A 17,868-nucleotide genomic window follows, 5' to 3' on the forward strand; every position below is an offset into this window, starting at 1 on the left:
TACATGCATGCCAACACAAATACCCAAATCTTTTCTCATGCTTATGGTTATAGATACAGTAAATATAGTCTTATATCGTTTAGGAATCGATGTCAATCACAATTACACACACTCTTTCTGTTACACTCGTTCTGTTATAAAAAAATCATTAAATAAAAATTAATTTTAAAGATAAAAAATAATTAATTGTTATATAGACTAAGTTATATACTATTTTAGAGATTAAAAAATTATTAGTGTCAAAATTAGTTTATATTATTGATATATAGTTTCTAAATTAAATAATTGGTAGTTAAAACTTTGATTGTTAATTAAATACCAATTTAAAAACTGTTTATCAATAATAGAAACTAATTTTTGTTACTCTCTAAAATAATATATAATTTAGTCAATATAACAACTAATTATTTTTAGTCTCTAAATTTTATTTTTATTTAATGATTTTCTAATAATGTTCAGCGTATGTAAGAATAAAATCGCGACAAAACTTCAAAACAAACAATACTTCAGATGCGATGAATGATCTAACAATATTATCTCAACAAATTTGAGATAAGAATACTTGTCTAGAGAGAAGAAAGATTAGTGAGAGATTGGAAAATGTTGAAGGGTTTGCATGATTGGTTCATTGTGTTTGCATGCAATAATGTAATGGACAAAGATCCTTGTATATTGTTTCCACAATTTGTTGCTTGAGACAGGGATTGTTCCACACTTTATCTATCTGTCTCGCTATATATATATATCGTTAATTGGATTATAACAACTTTGGTGGAAGAACAGCTCAGTCTGGTTTTGTATGTTTGTTTAATTAGATGTTTGATTATTTTCTTCAGTTTCAAAGTTTCAGCATTCGAAGTGGAAAAAAATAGAGTTGAAAACCAGACTCCTTCTGACACCACCTCAGAATTTTTGCATGGTACTTTATTGACTTTTTTCTCTTCTTTTGAAACATTATATGTAGTTTATTATAGTACACTATCAAATTTGCGTGATTCCAGGAGATTTAGAACAATCAACACTGTAATACACAAATATAAATCTGGGCTTATTCTTCAATTAGTTATAGTTTTAAACGGTGAATCTTAGTTAGGGTGTTTTTACAAAGACTTTCTTTATGAAAATCAATAAACTTTTACACATATGTACGGAGATCGAACATCAATTACAGATTTTGATGTGTGATTTGCAACAATTTTTTTGGTTGGTCCTATAACGATTCGATAAAAGATGATCTGATCAAGTCAATAAACAATTCGTTAGAATAGATTTAAAATGACTATGTTAGAGATTTCATCTCGACTAGAGATTAGAGTGTTTCATTGTATACAAGTGGGTGCAAATCTCAACCCTATGAGCCGGTCTTATGGATTGAGTTAGGCTTAAAATCCACTTTGTAACATGGTATCAGAGTCAGGTAGGTTCGAGCTTATCCTAGTGAGTATTTATTGGGTTTATCAGGCCACCACTCCTATGAGCCGATTTTATGAGGTTGAGTTAGGCTTAAAGTCCACTTTGTAACAGATTCTGATACTACATTAAAAAAAAGTGAATTATAAAATTTGCACTTACTATATATTATGAAATATTTTAATCTTTAATGATGATTTTTAACAAATTAATTTAAACTTAAAATTAGAATGACTCCATAATCCTATTTTTTCTCTATACTTATTTCTAGATTTAACAAGATGTATATATAGTGATAGTATAACACAGACAAAGAAAGTATGAAATGGCCCCATATGATAAGCCAAATCAATTCATTTTGTCTAAAGTACTTAGAATTACTTTAATAATTGGGAGAGGCAAGAATACGACACAAGTTGCATCTAATCAAATCAATGTCCTCCTCATTTTCGAGGTTTGCAACTTGCTAATTAAAGAGTGTTTTTGAGAAAGATTTATCGTAATTTTCTCATTGAGATCTTTTATAGAATAATTTATTTAATTTAAATTAATAATGCATGGAAGGGAACTGATTTGATATTATTTGTTATATATATGTCACTATGTTATATATTTAAAGGAATGCAGAATTAATAGTTATTTCATTGTTTATTTGAAAATAAATAATATTAATATAAACATTGTTAATTGTTAAAACGTACTTTCCTACACACTTATTAAAAATATTATAAACAAAATCTTGTTAAACGAGCTTTAAGAAATTCTTATTTAATGAATTTTCCACACAATCCCTGTGTTACCTAACACACAATTGAAAACTCAATAATCGTTTTTACATAATCACGTTTGTTTAAAATATTGTCGTGTTAAATTGTTAAAAATAAACGAGGAGGAGGGAATCTATTGCTTAAAGTGAGACGATTTCAAATTCGACACAATTGGTTAAAACATAATAATTTTATATAGTTCATTCATCCTATCAACTGTGATTTTTTTAATTTAATAACATTTTAAAAGTATATGATAAAAAAATTAATGTAATACATAATATATATATATATATATATATATATTATATTGAAGATCCAACACGACTTAAGATTAAGAAATTTCATAATATATAAATGAATGCAAACCTCACCTCATGAGTTGGTTTTATGGGGTTGAGTTAGACTTAAAGTTCACTTCATAACATAATATCATAGTCATTTTAAGTTTATCGTAACGAGTATTTGTTGGACTTATGAGACTACCCACTATCAAACTATTATCGGACCACCATAATATGTTATCAACCATAATATGTTATCAACGATATATTTGTTAATTATCTATGTGATATAAAGTATATTAGTTGTTGTGGAAAAAAACATTGAAAATAAAAAAAAGACAAGTTTTCATAAATATTTTAAAAAATTAAAATCACATTAAATATTAAATTTAGAAGCTTAAAAAATATTACTTTGTTAGATATTATTTTAAAAGAAAACTTTATTAAATTTTAAAATGAGAACTTAATATATATTAAGAACCTAAAACATAGGAGGAATTAAAAGACTTATTCCTACTCAAATACATCTTCTAGGTATAATTGTAATGTGATATTAATGGTTGGTGTTGCATGGCCTTAACTTGTTTGTTTATAAATGTGAATAGGAATTAAAAATATTAAGATTTTTTTTAATATTCTTAAAAGAATCTGTTTTAGAGGGTTAGAAGTAAAAAAATGATCATTGTAATTAAAAAACTTATATTAAGAATATTTTAAATGAAAAAAAAAGTATAGTGAATATATATAGTTAAGAAACATTTGTGTTGTGTTGATATATTATTTTCTTGAAATGGATGTTTCTGGTCCAATGTTGGAACAAACGTTAATCCCCATAACATAGAAGTGCCGCCAAACCGCACCGCACCGCTTCACAATTTGTTTGGATCCTTATAAAATCAATATTTATTTTAAATAAAATTCAAAAATAGTTTAATTAATAGAAAATAATTAAGAAAATAACTTTTCATACTCATGTTAAGGTGTGTAATGATACTTTTAAAAATTATATTTATTCTATAAAAAAAAGTATTAATTAAAAAGTGATTCATGTCATGAACCGTGCAATTATGCCATGGCCATTCTGTTTTATATGGACACCCAAATGTGCAAACTAATTCCCTCTATGTTTCTTCCATTTTCATGCTAGTGAGAAGGAAAATAATAAGGTCATTGAAGTAAAATTTGTGTTATATTATAAATAAATATATTATTTTATCTTAAAAAATATATTTTTACCAACTAAATGTAAGATTTATATATTAAAGTAAAATTTATAAAAAATTCTGAAAAGATTATAAGAAAATATTAAATCCTGAAAAAAATAAATTAGAACCTACACTATATGTAATAGATGAGAATGAAAATTACACATTCATCAAAAATTCTTTTTGGGAATTGTATCTTCTTCACTTTATGTTATTCTCTGCTGCACTCTGATTTTCTGAACTTTGCCAGTATTCTCCAAGCAACACATTATTTAATCATTAAATATAAATAATAACTTTTTCTAACATTATAATTAAAAAACTAAAATGTGATATAACTTTATAATGGCGATAAACATCATCAATGCATGATAAAATCTCTAGTGTGAGTAATGATTGCCTTAAAAAAATATAATCACGAGTAGATTTAAACAAATAAGTATAAAAAATATAATATAAATGAAAAATAATTAAACTGATTAACTAATTATTAAAATATTTTTTTTAAAAAATGTCTAACCAAAAAATAATGTATTTTTTTACGTTAAAAAAGTGTATTAATGAATTAATGTTTATATAAATAATAATTAAATAACTTGTTTGAGTTGTCTTGTGTGCTGGTCATAGAATTTCTCTTTATTCATAAAATCTTGATTCGATCTTCTGAGACAATAACACATAAATGTTTCGAGTTATTGTATTTCTAAACATTTAAAATAAATAATATTAGTATCAAAATATTCAATGTCTAACATGTTTTGAGTTGTTAAACATTTAAAAGTAAATAATATTAGTATCAAAATATTCAATGGCTAACATGTAAGTTCGTGAAAATATTATCATGATTAATTATATATTTAAATTAATTAATTTAATTTCGTATTTTAAATGACTTCTTAATGACAAAATTCATAATTACGAAGACATTTTTTAATAACACATAAATAATCAGCACAACTATATCAATGTGATATATTATGAGTTAAGAGTTTTTACGCGAAGTTGCACACGTTAAATATGATTTTTTTATGAATATTCAAAAGTAATAACACATTCATAATTCAAGTTATTGAGATATTCAAAATGTTTTTTTTTTTACATAAAATATAATTGGTAATGTATATATAAATAAAATAAAATTAATAATCGCAGTATTTCATTACTCATAAATTATAATTACTTTTAAAATCATTGTTTTTGATTTTTTACTCTTGAATAATTTGAATATGCTGCAAGAAGGTCGTTGAAGTAGGAAGCAGCAACGGATATCTTGAAACCATGGACTAACCGTTAAAAAATAAAAAATAAAAAATAAAAAATAATTAAATTCCCTTATTTATTTATTATTATTATTATTATTTTATTAAAATGATTCTCACCGAGCCCACGTGGCAACTACCAAGCAACCGAACAGAACAGGCTGTGACTGAGTGGTGGTGACGGTGACTCATCCTTTGTGGGGCCCACTTTGCATTCTTCTTGGTCCTCACCCTATAACCGTTACGATTTTGCCTCTTTTTTTGAATCAAACATTAACAACAAATCTACCAATTTTTTTTAAAATTTAAATAATAATTAAAATAGCTTCACCAAACAAACGCATCTTATAAATTTAAATAAATTATCACTGCGTCCAGTAAAATCTCTACAGTGACTGATTTTAAAATTCGTAAAGTTCTCTCTGTTAACATGCACGCGTGGCATAAAAAATCGAAACGAACCGTTTCACGGCTCAAGAACATGGTGCCGTTTGTACTTTTGCATTATTGAAAAAGTTGCTAAGCCCATGCTATAGTATTGACTTCTCCACCCTTTCTTCGCACACTTTTCACTAACTTCAATTTTTTTCTCTTTTTTATTTCACTTTGCTGCATGATTCTAAGCATTGATATTGGTGATGTTGGTTTATGTTAATTTATTTATTAATTTGGGTCAAAGCTTATAAAAATATGAAATTAATCATCATGATAAATAATAAACTACAATATTTTAAAATATAGTATTTAAAAATAAATACTTGCATTAAGAGTGGTCAAAGAAATAATAATAATAATATAAAATCTTAAGCAATATGATTCTAATTAACGAAGGGATTATGATTGGTTAATTAAAGATTAGAGAAAGATTAATAGCGAAATCGATTAATTTAATAAACGAGAAGGAGGAAAACACCAAGAGAAAGAAAGACGAGAGAAGAAAGAGGTTGGAGAAGGCGAAAGGCAAAGGGGATTTTCAAGGCTCGTGAAAAATCTGAGAGGGCTTTTCATCGTTCCACTCTTTCTCCCTCTCTCTTTCTCTGTGTTCGTTCGTTCGTTTGTTTCCACTGGAACCCTAACGAGCGTCGTTTATGTCATGACTTTCTTCTTGTCTAACACGCAATCGTTCCAGCGACACTGAACTTCCGCCGCAGAGGATGGCCGCAGAGTCGCCGCCGGATAACGTTGTGTTCAATTTAGCTAAGTTAGGGTTTCAGTTCGGAGATCTCTCGGCTTCTAAACACTCAACTAATTAATTAATTAACCGATTGTTCTTTCTGCCTTGAAACCACGTGACCGTTACCGGCTGGCGGATCCCTGATTGTTGCGGAACTGCGATGATGCCGAGGGGAGGACAGTGCTTCGAGAAGCTTCGGCGGTTCGCTCGGACGGTTTTCTTCGTGGCGGCATTGCTGGCGTCGCTACTTGTGACGTCGCTGCCTGTGCTCGTCGCGGTTGTCGACGTGCTCGTCCCTTGCGTTCTCGTTTCCAGCTTCACCTGTGTCAAGTGCTACGGCTTCACGGAGCATTTGCGTCGTTACGCTTTCAAGAGCTCCTTGACGGATATTCCTCTCGTTTCCGTCATACGATCCTTCGTCATTATCTGTATGATTCGTTATTCCTCGCCTTTTTACTTGCATCGTGTATCACGTGGATCACTCGTTGTGCTTCTGATGTATGCGGAACCATGTGTTCGTTACTTTGCTTTATTTTACCTTGATATTTCTGCTCGGTTGTTTTTTTGGAAACCATTTCTCGTACTCGATGAAACAGATATCGGATTCTGTTGAGCGCGTTGATGAGAAATATATTTTTTGACTTAAATTATGAAGCAGAACTATATCCTTTCTTGAACCGTTTGGTTGGAATTTATCACTGAATGGTTTATTGTATTTTTCTCAATATGTATTCTGTCTGTAGAATCTGTATGAGGAGCACTAGTTGTGACGTCTCTTTCTGCTTGTTAACTAGCGTGGCTTTATATATTCAAAGGTTTGGTTCTCATATTGTGTCTTTTTTTTGTTTGTTTAAATGAATGCAGGTGTTTATTCCATTTGTGATGGTCCGGCTCTTTCACATGGTCCTTATCTTGGAACTGTGACTCTGTCTTCCTTTATCTCAATTGTCCTCCTATCCGTCAAAGCTTGTGTTTTCTCTGTAAATTCTCAGATTGAAGCCGAAGCTACTATTTCCCCTACAAGGCAGAGACTCCATTTAAAGAAGTCATGGGGAATGCCTGTCTTATTTCTCTCGTCAGTTGTGTTTGCTCTCGGCCACACTGTGGTTGCTTACAGAACCAGCTGCAGGGCTAGGAGGAAGCTCATGTTTCATAGAGTTGACCCCGAAGCGGTAAGTTTGCAATGGTTTTCCGGCCATTGGAATAACATAGTGGTATTGATTCTTTCATTTAACCCTTTGGAATTAGGTGGTGGCAACATATTCTTCCTTCAGCTCTAAAGAAAAAATTTCTGAAATCATGAAGCTTAAATTGATAACTTTGATGATACACTTGGTAATTTTTTTAGATTATGTCTGTCTAATTAAGCAGGTTCTTTCGTGCAAGAATGTTTTCTCTGGTTATCAGAAGGTCCCTCGATCTCCTGTTCCCTCCGAAGGGAGAACCCCAAAAAGTGACGGTGAAATGAAAAGGAAGCCTTTTGGAACGGCTCGTGATGAAGAACTGCCACTCAGATTACTTGCAGATTCAGAGAGCTTATTTATCCCCTGCCAAGGTCTTACTCTCCATTACAAGCTCAGCATGCCTGGTTCACCGCCACTTAGCATGTCCTCAACATTTTGCTCCACTTCATCAGTGGCTGTGGGGTTGTCAAAGCTTAATAGGCATTTAACGTGTATCTCTCCAAAAGCCCATCGGCAACTCTACCGGAGCTATAGCAATCAATTCTATGGATCATCTCTACATGCTCCTCTTTTAGATGTTCCAGTAAACTCTCCACTTCTTAATGAAGAAATCCCTGTTTTGCATCTAGATGAAATTCGTGAAGATGAGAACACAATTAAATTAGAGTCTTTGTCTTTGGAACAAAATGTAGAGGGCATTGGTCAAGTAGGTATTATTTTGATACACGGGTTTGGTGGAGGTGTCTTCTCTTGGCGACATGTAATGGGGCCTCTAGCCCGGCAGAGTAATTGCACAGTTGCTGCATTTGATAGGCCTGGTTGGGGATTGACTTCAAGACTGAGCCGGGAGGACTGGGAGAAAAAAGAATTGCCTAATCCTTACAAACTTGAAAGTCAGGTGAATACTATGAATCCTTAACATGAGTTGTTAGAGAAGTTATTCAGTATTTTATTTTTCTAGTTTTATGTACCAGTTCCTTTTGAAGTAGATACTGGAGCTTTCAGTTTATACATGTTACGATTTAAGCACTCAAGTAGGGCCTCACCCTAAGAAACTAGTCTATTAAGCACTCGTGACTTAAGTATCACTTGGTTTTTTTACCATGCCCAGTCTGGTACTTGTCATTGTCCCCTCCTTTAAAGAACCGAGGTAGCTTTAGTTTACCTGTTTGTATTCGATATATTATACCTTAATCTAATCCACAGGTGGCCTTTCCGAGAGCTCAACTTTCAATAAAAGCACCAATTGTTATTACCTTAATACATGAGAGGCCAACCCCAAAAAACTAGTTTATTAGGCGAGAGAATAACATGATTTAAGTACCTAAAGACTAATTTAGTCTATAATCTTGATTTATCTTATAACATATCTGATTGATTTGTGTGTTTCCAGGTTGATCTCCTTTTGTCTTTCTGTTCTGAGATTGGATTTTCTTCAGTTGTTATGATTGGTCATGATGACGGAGGGTTGCTTGCTCTGTTGGCTGCACAGAGAGTTCAAACATCAATGAATTCTTTCAACGTGAGTATTTTTTCATGCCTTCTTACGTTAGTTAGTATCTTAATCAGGCTATCAGTGTAATTAGCTGCATTGTACCACTGAGCTTTTATTTAGACCGGTGAAACAGGACTAAACGAAGTTTGTTGATGTGTATTGTAGTTGCAAAAGTTCCTTTGAATTTTCCAGCAAACAGCCAGGCGGATTAAGAAAAAGTTAATAAACATGATTTTTTTTGTAGTTAATAATTTATTTTTGACATGATGTGTCTGATCACAATATACTATCAAAATTTGCATATATCACATTATGTCTATTGTGTCTCATGTTGCTAATTATGCAATAGAACGACCAAGAAGGATAAATAACTAGATTCCATTGGTAAAAGGGTTTTGTTAGGTAGGTTGGTATATATTTGTTTATGTATTGGAAGGTCTGACTTTTATTTGATCATGCTACATTCCATAAAGTTGTCTGATCAAGCTAATCCGTATTGTTTAAGGCTATATTTTTTGTGGTTAATGTGCATTTGATTAAGTTGGTTAGTCTTGTTTTTGTGTGATTCAGGTTACAGTGAAAGGGGTTGTATTGTTAAATGTTAATTTATCAAGGGAAGTAGTTCCTTCCTTTGCTAAAATCCTTCTGCATACATCACTTGGAAAGAAACATTTGGTTCGTCCCCTACTAAGAACAGAAATCACCCACGTTGTGAATCGGCGTTCATGGTATGATGCTACCAAACTGACAACAGAAGTTTTGACTCTTTACAAGGTGCGTCTGTACCTTAAACTACATGTATAGGAGCTCTTCTTTCCTTTTGTAAGTTTCGAACTGCAGAATAATTGTGTACAATGTAAAATTATCACTTGATGTCTTTTCTTAACATGTTTTTTTAACATTCTTTCGTCTGTACCTTAAACTACATGTATAGGAGCTCTTCTTTCCTTTTGTAAGTTTCGAACTGCAGAATAATTGTGTACAATGTAAAATTATCACTTGATGTCTTTTCTTAACATGTTTTTTTAACATTCTTTCGTCTGTACCTTAAACTACATGCGTTGGAGATGCTCTTCCTTTTTCAAATTTCAAACTGCTGAAATAATTAGTTTTGTAGAATGTAAAGTTATTACTTGATGTAGATAAAGGATGCATCATTGAACTCTCACGAACTTCACTTTCAAAATGGAACTTATAGTCCATGCTTTGTCTACATTTTTTAGCATATTGGATACAGTTATTGTTTTTATTATATTGTTACTTTTACATAAGTTATTACATTTTCTTCTTATGACGTGTTTGCTCATTGACTATAATTCTAGCTCACAAACCTTTTTATGTGATGATCTATTTGGCCCTCGTTGTTCCTTGTGCTTTAATTATCAACTCTGGAGAAATACTTTATTGACTTGTGTTATTCGTGACTGTTCTTAAATACGTTTAGGCTCCGCTATATGTTGAAGGATGGGATGAAGCGCTTCACGAGATTGGTAAATTGTCATCGGAAACCATCCTCTCTACAAAAAATGCAGACTTATTGCTACAAGCTGTAGAAGACATTCCAGTGTTGGTCATAGCCGGCGCTGAAGATTCACTCGTCTCAATGAAATATTGTCAAGCAATGGCCTCCAAATTTTTAAATTCTGTAAGTAGGTGTGCAATGGAAGGAGGAGAAAGATACTTTTTCTCATTTCCATAGCATTTATGATGACACATGATTAGTTGTTCCTTTTCTAAGTTGGCTAATATTTGTGTCTGATTGAACGTGCAGAGACTGGTTGCAATATCCGGATGTGGTCATCTACCCCACGAGGAGTGTCCAATGGCGTTGCTTGCGGCTATATCACCCTTCATTAATAAACTTTTCTCTGTATATAACTCGCAAAGCCAATAGGTTTGAAGTTTTTATATATAGGTTCATCTATTATTGTAGGGCGTTTTGTTGTCTTTCTCCTTGCTGTTATTTCCTTCTTTCTAAGCAAATATTACTTCCAAGGGAAAGAGTTTTTTTTCTCTTGGGTGTTTTTGATGTGTCAGCTTTAGGTGTTTTAGGTGTCGATATTTATGCTCATTTGAGTTTGCTTGTCATTTCCCCTTAAAGAAAGGGGGAACACGAGTAGTAGATATCATTTGTAAATTTAATTTATAATGTTGCTTCAATTTTTCCACCTCCTCAATACCTTCAAACCCCCCTCTATTTATCATTCTCATTCTTTTTGTGTTCTACTCTTTTCCCCAGACACCACAATGATCCAGATCCAACACCAAATTCAGCCATTGATTCAAAGATATTATTATTTAAGTTTAATAGAAAAATTGTTTTTAATTAATTTTTTTGAAATCATAAATCTTTGAATATTATTTATATTTTTATTTAACAACTTTTTATATATCGACAATATATAACCATTTGCATTCTTTTAATAGGTATATTTGACTATAAAATTGTTATCATTTTTATTTTCTGTTCATATTATATATTGTATTGTATTTTATTTAATATTAGTTACATGCACATTTTATGATCAATTATGCTTTAACTTATTAAAATTTACTATATTTTTATAATTTTCACATACATCTTTTTGTAATTACTAATATTCAAATTTTATTTTTAATATATATTATACAATTTTATTGTAATTTTTCATGTTTCAACAATTTCAATTCAAATTCAATTCATAGACCGTATTTAAAATATTATTTTAATTACATATTATTAAAATGTATAAATGTATAAATTAATAAATTATTCTTTTTTTTAATTATTTTTAAATATAAAGACAATTTTATAATCTTATTTTTTTTATTAATTAATAATTATTTATAATCATCACATCACTTAGTTACACACTTTTATTAACTTATATTTTTTCCACAAACCAATTCAAATTTACTCCATAACTAAAACACAAAACATTAAAGTCCATAATTAAAACACAACATTAAAGTGTAGAGAGATAAAATTTGAATGCTAAGAAAATAAGCATTTTGTAAAGGAAAGTTAGTTTAAAGAAAAAACTCTTTAGAAATAATAACTGCTTGAAGGATGTTCCCAATGACTTCATCCTATCTACAGTGAACTTCAATCACAATACATGAAAGAATATGAATGAAAAATTTAGATAGTTATTCTGCTTATAAAGTGAGTAGCCTCAATTTAAGTTGAGAATTTAATAGGTTTAAATATTTTTTAAAAATGATTTCAAAAGCTTAATAATCATCTATGTAAAATAAAATCATACTCTTGTCGAATATATATTTGTATTTTTTATAACACAAATATAAATATTCATAAATGATGATCACTGTTAACGAGAATGATGATAGTGGGTAACAGAAAAATTGCAGAGTGGGATTGAAACGAGAAAATGTGGAGAAGGAGCTTGCAAATGCAGTTATTGCCCACACCTCACTCACGCTCTCCGTGCTCACACGATTAGTCAAAGTCAACTCAACCCCTGTACTTTTAACGGTACGGAACGAAGTGCAGCGACGTCGTTTTCATTTTTCATTCTCTCCTTCCCCCCACTCTCACTCACCAACCAAACATGCAAAACCCATTTCCATTTCTTGCTTTTAACAAACTCTGAACTCTCAAACGCTTATTGTGTTGTGCATGTTTGCTTCAAGTGGAAGAAGCACTCACTCAAGTTAAGAGCTTTTTTTTGGTATACAAAACGTCACCACTTCTTAACCGCTCTCTCTTTTTTTTTTTTTTTTTAACTTCTTCCTCAAAAATCCTTTTTTCTTCAACCCCCAAGTTTCTCTTCTCACTATTTTCCGCGTACCCTTTTGTTAACTGTTCATCTGCCATCTTCACACTATGCTATTTTTTTTGTATGGCTTATTGCTTTAAATAGTTTGTGATTTTATTTACTATGTCTCAGGTTTTTGCATTTGTGAACAGAAGATGTCACGGCCACCGTCATCACCGGCAAATGTTGGAGAAGTGATAGATTTTAAGTGGGGCAAGAAGAGGGGAATCGGTGTGAAGAACAGGGACACTCACTACTATGAGTCCTTTGTTTACGAGGGTGTGGAGTATTTTCTACATGATTGTGTCTACTTGTTCACTACAGGGCATGTTGAAACTTCCATTGGCAAGCTTGTCAAGATATACGAGAAACCAACTCGTGAAAAGATGATCAAAGTCATTTGGTTTTTCCGGCCCATGGAAATTCGTAACTTCCTGGGGAAGTATCAGCCCTGTTGGAATGAGTTGTTTTTGGCTTCTGGTGAGGGGAAAGGTCTTTCCAATATTAACTACCTGGTAATTTCATTAATTGGTTTCTTGAATTCCTGATACTATGGGGGTGTTATTTGCTTAGTTGGTTATAGCTTAAGATTGAGTTGGTGTGAATGTTTATTCTGGAGATGTTATTTTAGTAAAATGTGGGGTTTAAGGGGTCCAAATGTTGAGGTGATAGCATGCGATGAGGGACTTATTTGTTTGAAGTTAATGTGTATTGTTAGTTTATTTTGGTTGGTTGAAAATGGTTCTTGATCAATCTTTGGTCAATGGCTGAAATGAGCATTCTGCACCATGACTTGGTTGGTTATAATTTATAAAAAGGCTACCAAAGTAAAAGTTTGTTATGATATGGGAAACTAGAGTACTAGAAATCAATTATTTCATTAGAGATGGCTATTATGAAAATATAATGCTAGTTTTCAAAGGAACTTGAGAGGGGAAGAGAGGTTGAAAGCATGTACATTGGCCTACAGCCATGCTAAAGCTAGATTCCCTTTAGAAGTTTTGAAATGCTAATTGGTTTGGTTTGCTTTATTTCACTGTTATAAAATTTTAGGAAGAGCTAATATATCTTTTTCTTTTACATGGTACTTTTGCAGTACAAAACATTTGATATAGTTGAAAATTGAGTATATGTCATTTCACAGAAGTTTGTTGATGCATTTTCCTTCATTTAATTTTTTTTTTCAGGAATCAATTATTGGAAAATGCACTGTTGTTTGCACTTCAAAGGACAAGAGAAATCCCAAGCCATCAGAAATGGAGTTAAAGAAGGCAGACTACTTTTTCAATTGCACGTTTGATGTTATAAGGCGTGTAATCATTGATAAATTTACCGATGAGATTGATGGAGTTAAAGGTCATTATCCTTGTCTTGTATTTTTTTACCTGCTATCTTCATTAAAATTAAACTGTACAGAGAACATGTTGAAACTATTCATTCTGGTGATCTGGAGCAACTACTCACCTTAGCTCACTGTATTACTTTTCTTCAGTGGAACAGTTCTTTAACAGGAGAAGGGTTGATAAAACCAGTAACCATCTGCATGTTGGGACAAATATTAGACCCGAAATTGTGGCTAAGACTTGTATTACCTCACACTGTCAAGTTAACAATAAAGCTGAAGGGAGAACTTCTGAGAATATTTTTCCAAAGCAATCATCAGTTTCCTATCCATATAAAAAGAGGAAGATTATGGAAGAGAAGGCAAACATTGGTCGAAGTAGCAAAACTCCTGATGAAGAGGAAATTGATGAGAAGAATGTAGAAATCAAACAAGAAGAAAAGTTAAAAACAGACCAAAATGTTATTAATGTAATTGAAAGGCCTGATGCAGTAAGTCTATAAATTTCCATGTCAGGTGTCATGTACTCATATTTGAAGTTGATTAATCCTAGATGGGGGTGAAGAAATCAGATCAGCTACAACTTAATCTACTGTTTTGGTCTCTTGAGAAAATTAACTTTACAAATTTCAAACATATGAAAGGTTTATTAACACAATGATATATTTATGATTTGAAGCTTTTTTCCCCATCTATTCTTTGACTACAATGATAGGAGTCTTTAAAATGTATAATGCTGTCTCTTTCACTAGATATAAAATTATTTAACTTGAGATCCTGACTTCTGAAGCAATATAATGAAATTGAGATTGAGAACCTTGGTGGTAACAAGAGCAAGTATTCATATATGTAACCTTTAGATGTGATTTCAAATATGATCTCAGTCATAGTTATAATCCTTTTGTGAACCCTTGATTTCATTGTTGCAGGGAAAAAGAAGGTGGTTTAAGAACATGGTGAGTGTTTTTATTTCTTTATATTGATTGTAAATTTGTGGTTTAAGTTTTGATCATTTTCAAGGTTTGAGTTTATGTACAAAATGGGTTCTTCCTTGTTTGGGCCTATGAAGTACAGTCATGTCATGAACCTTTTAACAATGCTAATATCTGAAATTAGGACACCGGGACAATACAGGTATATGCAACATATCTAGTGATAGGGACATTTTTATGAGAGTAAGAAAATTAAATCTAGATTATACAACCTCACATGAATGGTCAAGATTTAAGTCTTGTGACTCAAAAAACTCACATGAATTAGTTGTTTTAATCTTGATCATTTATGATGATTAATATTTATTCCTCTCTCTCACATAAAAAAAACACTTTGACTAAATATGCTCCCTACGAATATTCACCTATTTTAGGATAGTAAGTCTGACAAAAGAATATTAAGAGGCATTATTTATGCTTAACGAGTCACACAAAAAGAGGTGAGAGAGATTATTTTTTAATATAGTGTTGTTATTTAAGCTTACTTTTTCAAAAGTATGTCAATTTAAAAGTGTCACTGAAGTATGTCCTTAAATGTGGTAGGTGCTGTCACATTAGTTCCTGAAATTAAGAAATTTTAATATGATCACTTTAATGAATCAGACAATTCTATTTTTGAACTGTTACAAAAGAAGTTTCTTGTATAATGGAACAAATGAATGAAGTTCCTGTTTATTAATCATTGTAAAGATTCCTGTTCTTATCTGTATCGAATCATATATATATATATATATATATATATATATATAGTACAGATATAATATTGTTATGATTAATTTGCTGTTAATATCATTTTAGCCTTGGGATGAAAGACTGCGGAGAGCTCAAGAGTTGAATACCTTGGTTTTACTGAATAATCTGGATCCATCCTACACATCATATGAAGTGGAGGTATATGGGATCCAACTTTTCAAATTCTCTAGTTGCTTTTTAACTTTCTACTGAAGAGAGTTTGTTTCTATTTTTACTTGGCTACTCTATTTGTGCATTGAACATTTAAAGATTACAGGCTAATAAGATTATGATCCAGATGTACGGAAACTTTAACTTCAGTAGAGACATGAACAGTAGATTTGTATGCAATGTGACAAATTTTTCCTCAATTGTTCAGGATCTTATTTGGTGTGCTCTCAAAGCAAAGGTTGAGGCAAGGATGATAGAATGGCTCCCGAGTTCGAGTACATACTACGGTATTTTACCTTTTAAAGTCGCCCAACAGTCCCATTTTAATTTTTGTGTGGCTCTTTCATTGGTATAATGAGACCTAACAATTCAGTGGGACATGTAAATGTTGTGACTTTTTAGATCCTCCATTTATTGTGTTTTCTCATCTACTGACAGGTAGAGCATTTGTTATTTTTAAAACAAAATGTGAAGCTGAATCTGCAATATCCGAGTTAAACAGAAGATGCCTTAGTCTTGGAGAAGGGAGGTATTGTATCTGTTTTGTTTTTCATGTTGGATTACTCTTCTAAGTTTCATGATTAGTTTCTGTAGTAATTTCTTCTGTTTAAGAACTTTGATGGCATCAAGGTAATCTAACACCTCCAATCTCGTGAAAGATTATATTATGAGGTTGAATATTTAGCAAACAGGAAACTCTGCCCACTAGCTGCATTATTTTTAAGCAATCCCAGAAGGTGCTGCACATACTTGAATGTTTATTCAAATTATTGATAGTAAAGATGAAAAATCAATGTTGATATGTCATCCTAGAATCTTAAGCTTGCAGCTGAATGGCTTTAATATCCAGTTTGTACAATAATCATTATTTCCATGTCAAATAATCTCAGATGCCTCTCTCCATATTAACCATCTTCATTCATTTCTCTCTCATTTTGTGTAATTGATTCCAGATATTTAAACTGAGAAAAATGGAATATGACATCTTCCCAACCCAATTATACTTTTAAGTTCATATTCCCCAGATCTTGCTAAAATTGCAAGGCATATATTCTCTTGCTCTTAGCAAAAACCCCTTTGTTTCCAAAGTGGGTCTTCAAAGTCATTTTGTCGTGCATAATATGTACTGTTCATAGCTTTTCTACAGGATTGTCAGTGCCAAGAAGGGAACTCTCTGTGAGCCTGACCATAAGAGAAAATTCAGTGGCCATTTGGTCATTGACAGACCTGCGCTTCAAAGGCAAAACCAGGAGATGGTAGCCTTACTCGCCCAATTCATTGATTACCTTTACACCCCACATATTAGAAAATATGATTTAAATTGTGTCTTTCCTTCTTTTACAGAGAAATGCAGTATCAACATCACATTGCTCTCAGCCCAATACAATAGAGTACCATATGGCTATTGAATGGTTACTGCATTATGCCAAGTTTAATGCATGCTGGAAAGCTCTACATCAGGTGGAGCATTTTGAAGAATTGTTTTTTCCTTGTTGGCAATGCATCGCTTACTATCTTATGCCTATGGCCCTGGTTGGTTTAACATAATTTGTTTGCCTTGCAGAGACAAATGAAGGAGATACAAGATGTGAAGAACAAGCTTAAAATGGATAAGAATTTTTCTGTCTAGTCATTGTCAAATCATACTCCAAAGAATTTGTTTTCCAACCTATTAGTACCAATCTAACACAATTCTAAGGAACCTGTTTAGGTTATGTTTCCACTCCAATGCCTGTGTCAGGTTTTGCTCTTACTGAATACATTGTATTTTGAACAACTTGGTGTGAATACATGCAGAATTTCCTTACTACAATAGTACAAATTATCCTTTCAATCAACCCTTTATTGTTCTTGTCTGGGAAAGAGATTGGAAGGGATTGAAAATTTCCCCTTCAATACAGTATTTCACATTTCCTCAAATATATTCCCCATTATATCTAACCTAATTTCTCTTTAGCAAAACATTTACAATTCAATCTTTTTCATGCAATCGAATTAGTCAAATCGTGGTTTATTTCCTTCAAATTTCTTTATCACTAAAGTGAATTGGTTGAATGAAGACAATTGTAGGAAAATGATTATCTTTACAAATTAG

General features: G+C 31.8%; 2 protein-coding genes across 3 annotated transcripts; both read left to right on the forward strand.

The window, feature by feature from the left end:
• The first annotated feature begins 5,431 nt into the window (after positions 1-5,431).
• On the forward strand, positions 5,432-10,946 carry LOC137835996 (uncharacterized). Its single transcript, XM_068644787.1, has 7 exons — positions 5,432-6,527; positions 6,964-7,271; positions 7,471-8,181; positions 8,677-8,805; positions 9,349-9,552; positions 10,223-10,423; positions 10,550-10,946. Exons 1-7 carry the CDS (start codon positions 6,260-6,262, stop codon positions 10,670-10,672), a joined length of 1,944 nt encoding a protein of 647 aa, XP_068500888.1. The 5' UTR covers positions 5,432-6,259; the 3' UTR covers positions 10,673-10,946.
• A 1,145-nt stretch (positions 10,947-12,091) lies between these two features.
• LOC137835998 (protein ANTI-SILENCING 1-like) lies at positions 12,092-17,580 on the forward strand. Of its 2 annotated transcripts, none has more exons than XM_068644790.1 (11): positions 12,092-12,449; positions 12,669-13,051; positions 13,724-13,892; positions 14,029-14,369; positions 14,808-14,834; positions 15,669-15,761; positions 15,982-16,060; positions 16,212-16,302; positions 16,921-17,029; positions 17,118-17,234; positions 17,338-17,580. In XM_068644790.1, the coding sequence occupies exons 2-11, from the start codon at positions 12,692-12,694 to the stop codon at positions 17,401-17,403; spliced, it is 1,452 nt and encodes a 483-aa protein (XP_068500891.1). In that variant the 5' UTR covers positions 12,092-12,449; positions 12,669-12,691; the 3' UTR covers positions 17,404-17,580. The 2 variants fall into 2 exon arrangements, with proteins under 2 accessions (XP_068500891.1, XP_068500890.1); XM_068644789.1 differs by having other exon boundaries at positions 12,095-12,253.
• The last annotated feature ends 288 nt before the right edge of the window (positions 17,581-17,868 follow it).

The sequence above is a fragment of the Phaseolus vulgaris genome, chromosome 5 (assembly GCF_000499845.2).
Source record: "Phaseolus vulgaris cultivar G19833 chromosome 5, P. vulgaris v2.0, whole genome shotgun sequence".
In the NCBI taxonomy this organism is placed as follows: domain Eukaryota; kingdom Viridiplantae; phylum Streptophyta; class Magnoliopsida; order Fabales; family Fabaceae; genus Phaseolus; species Phaseolus vulgaris.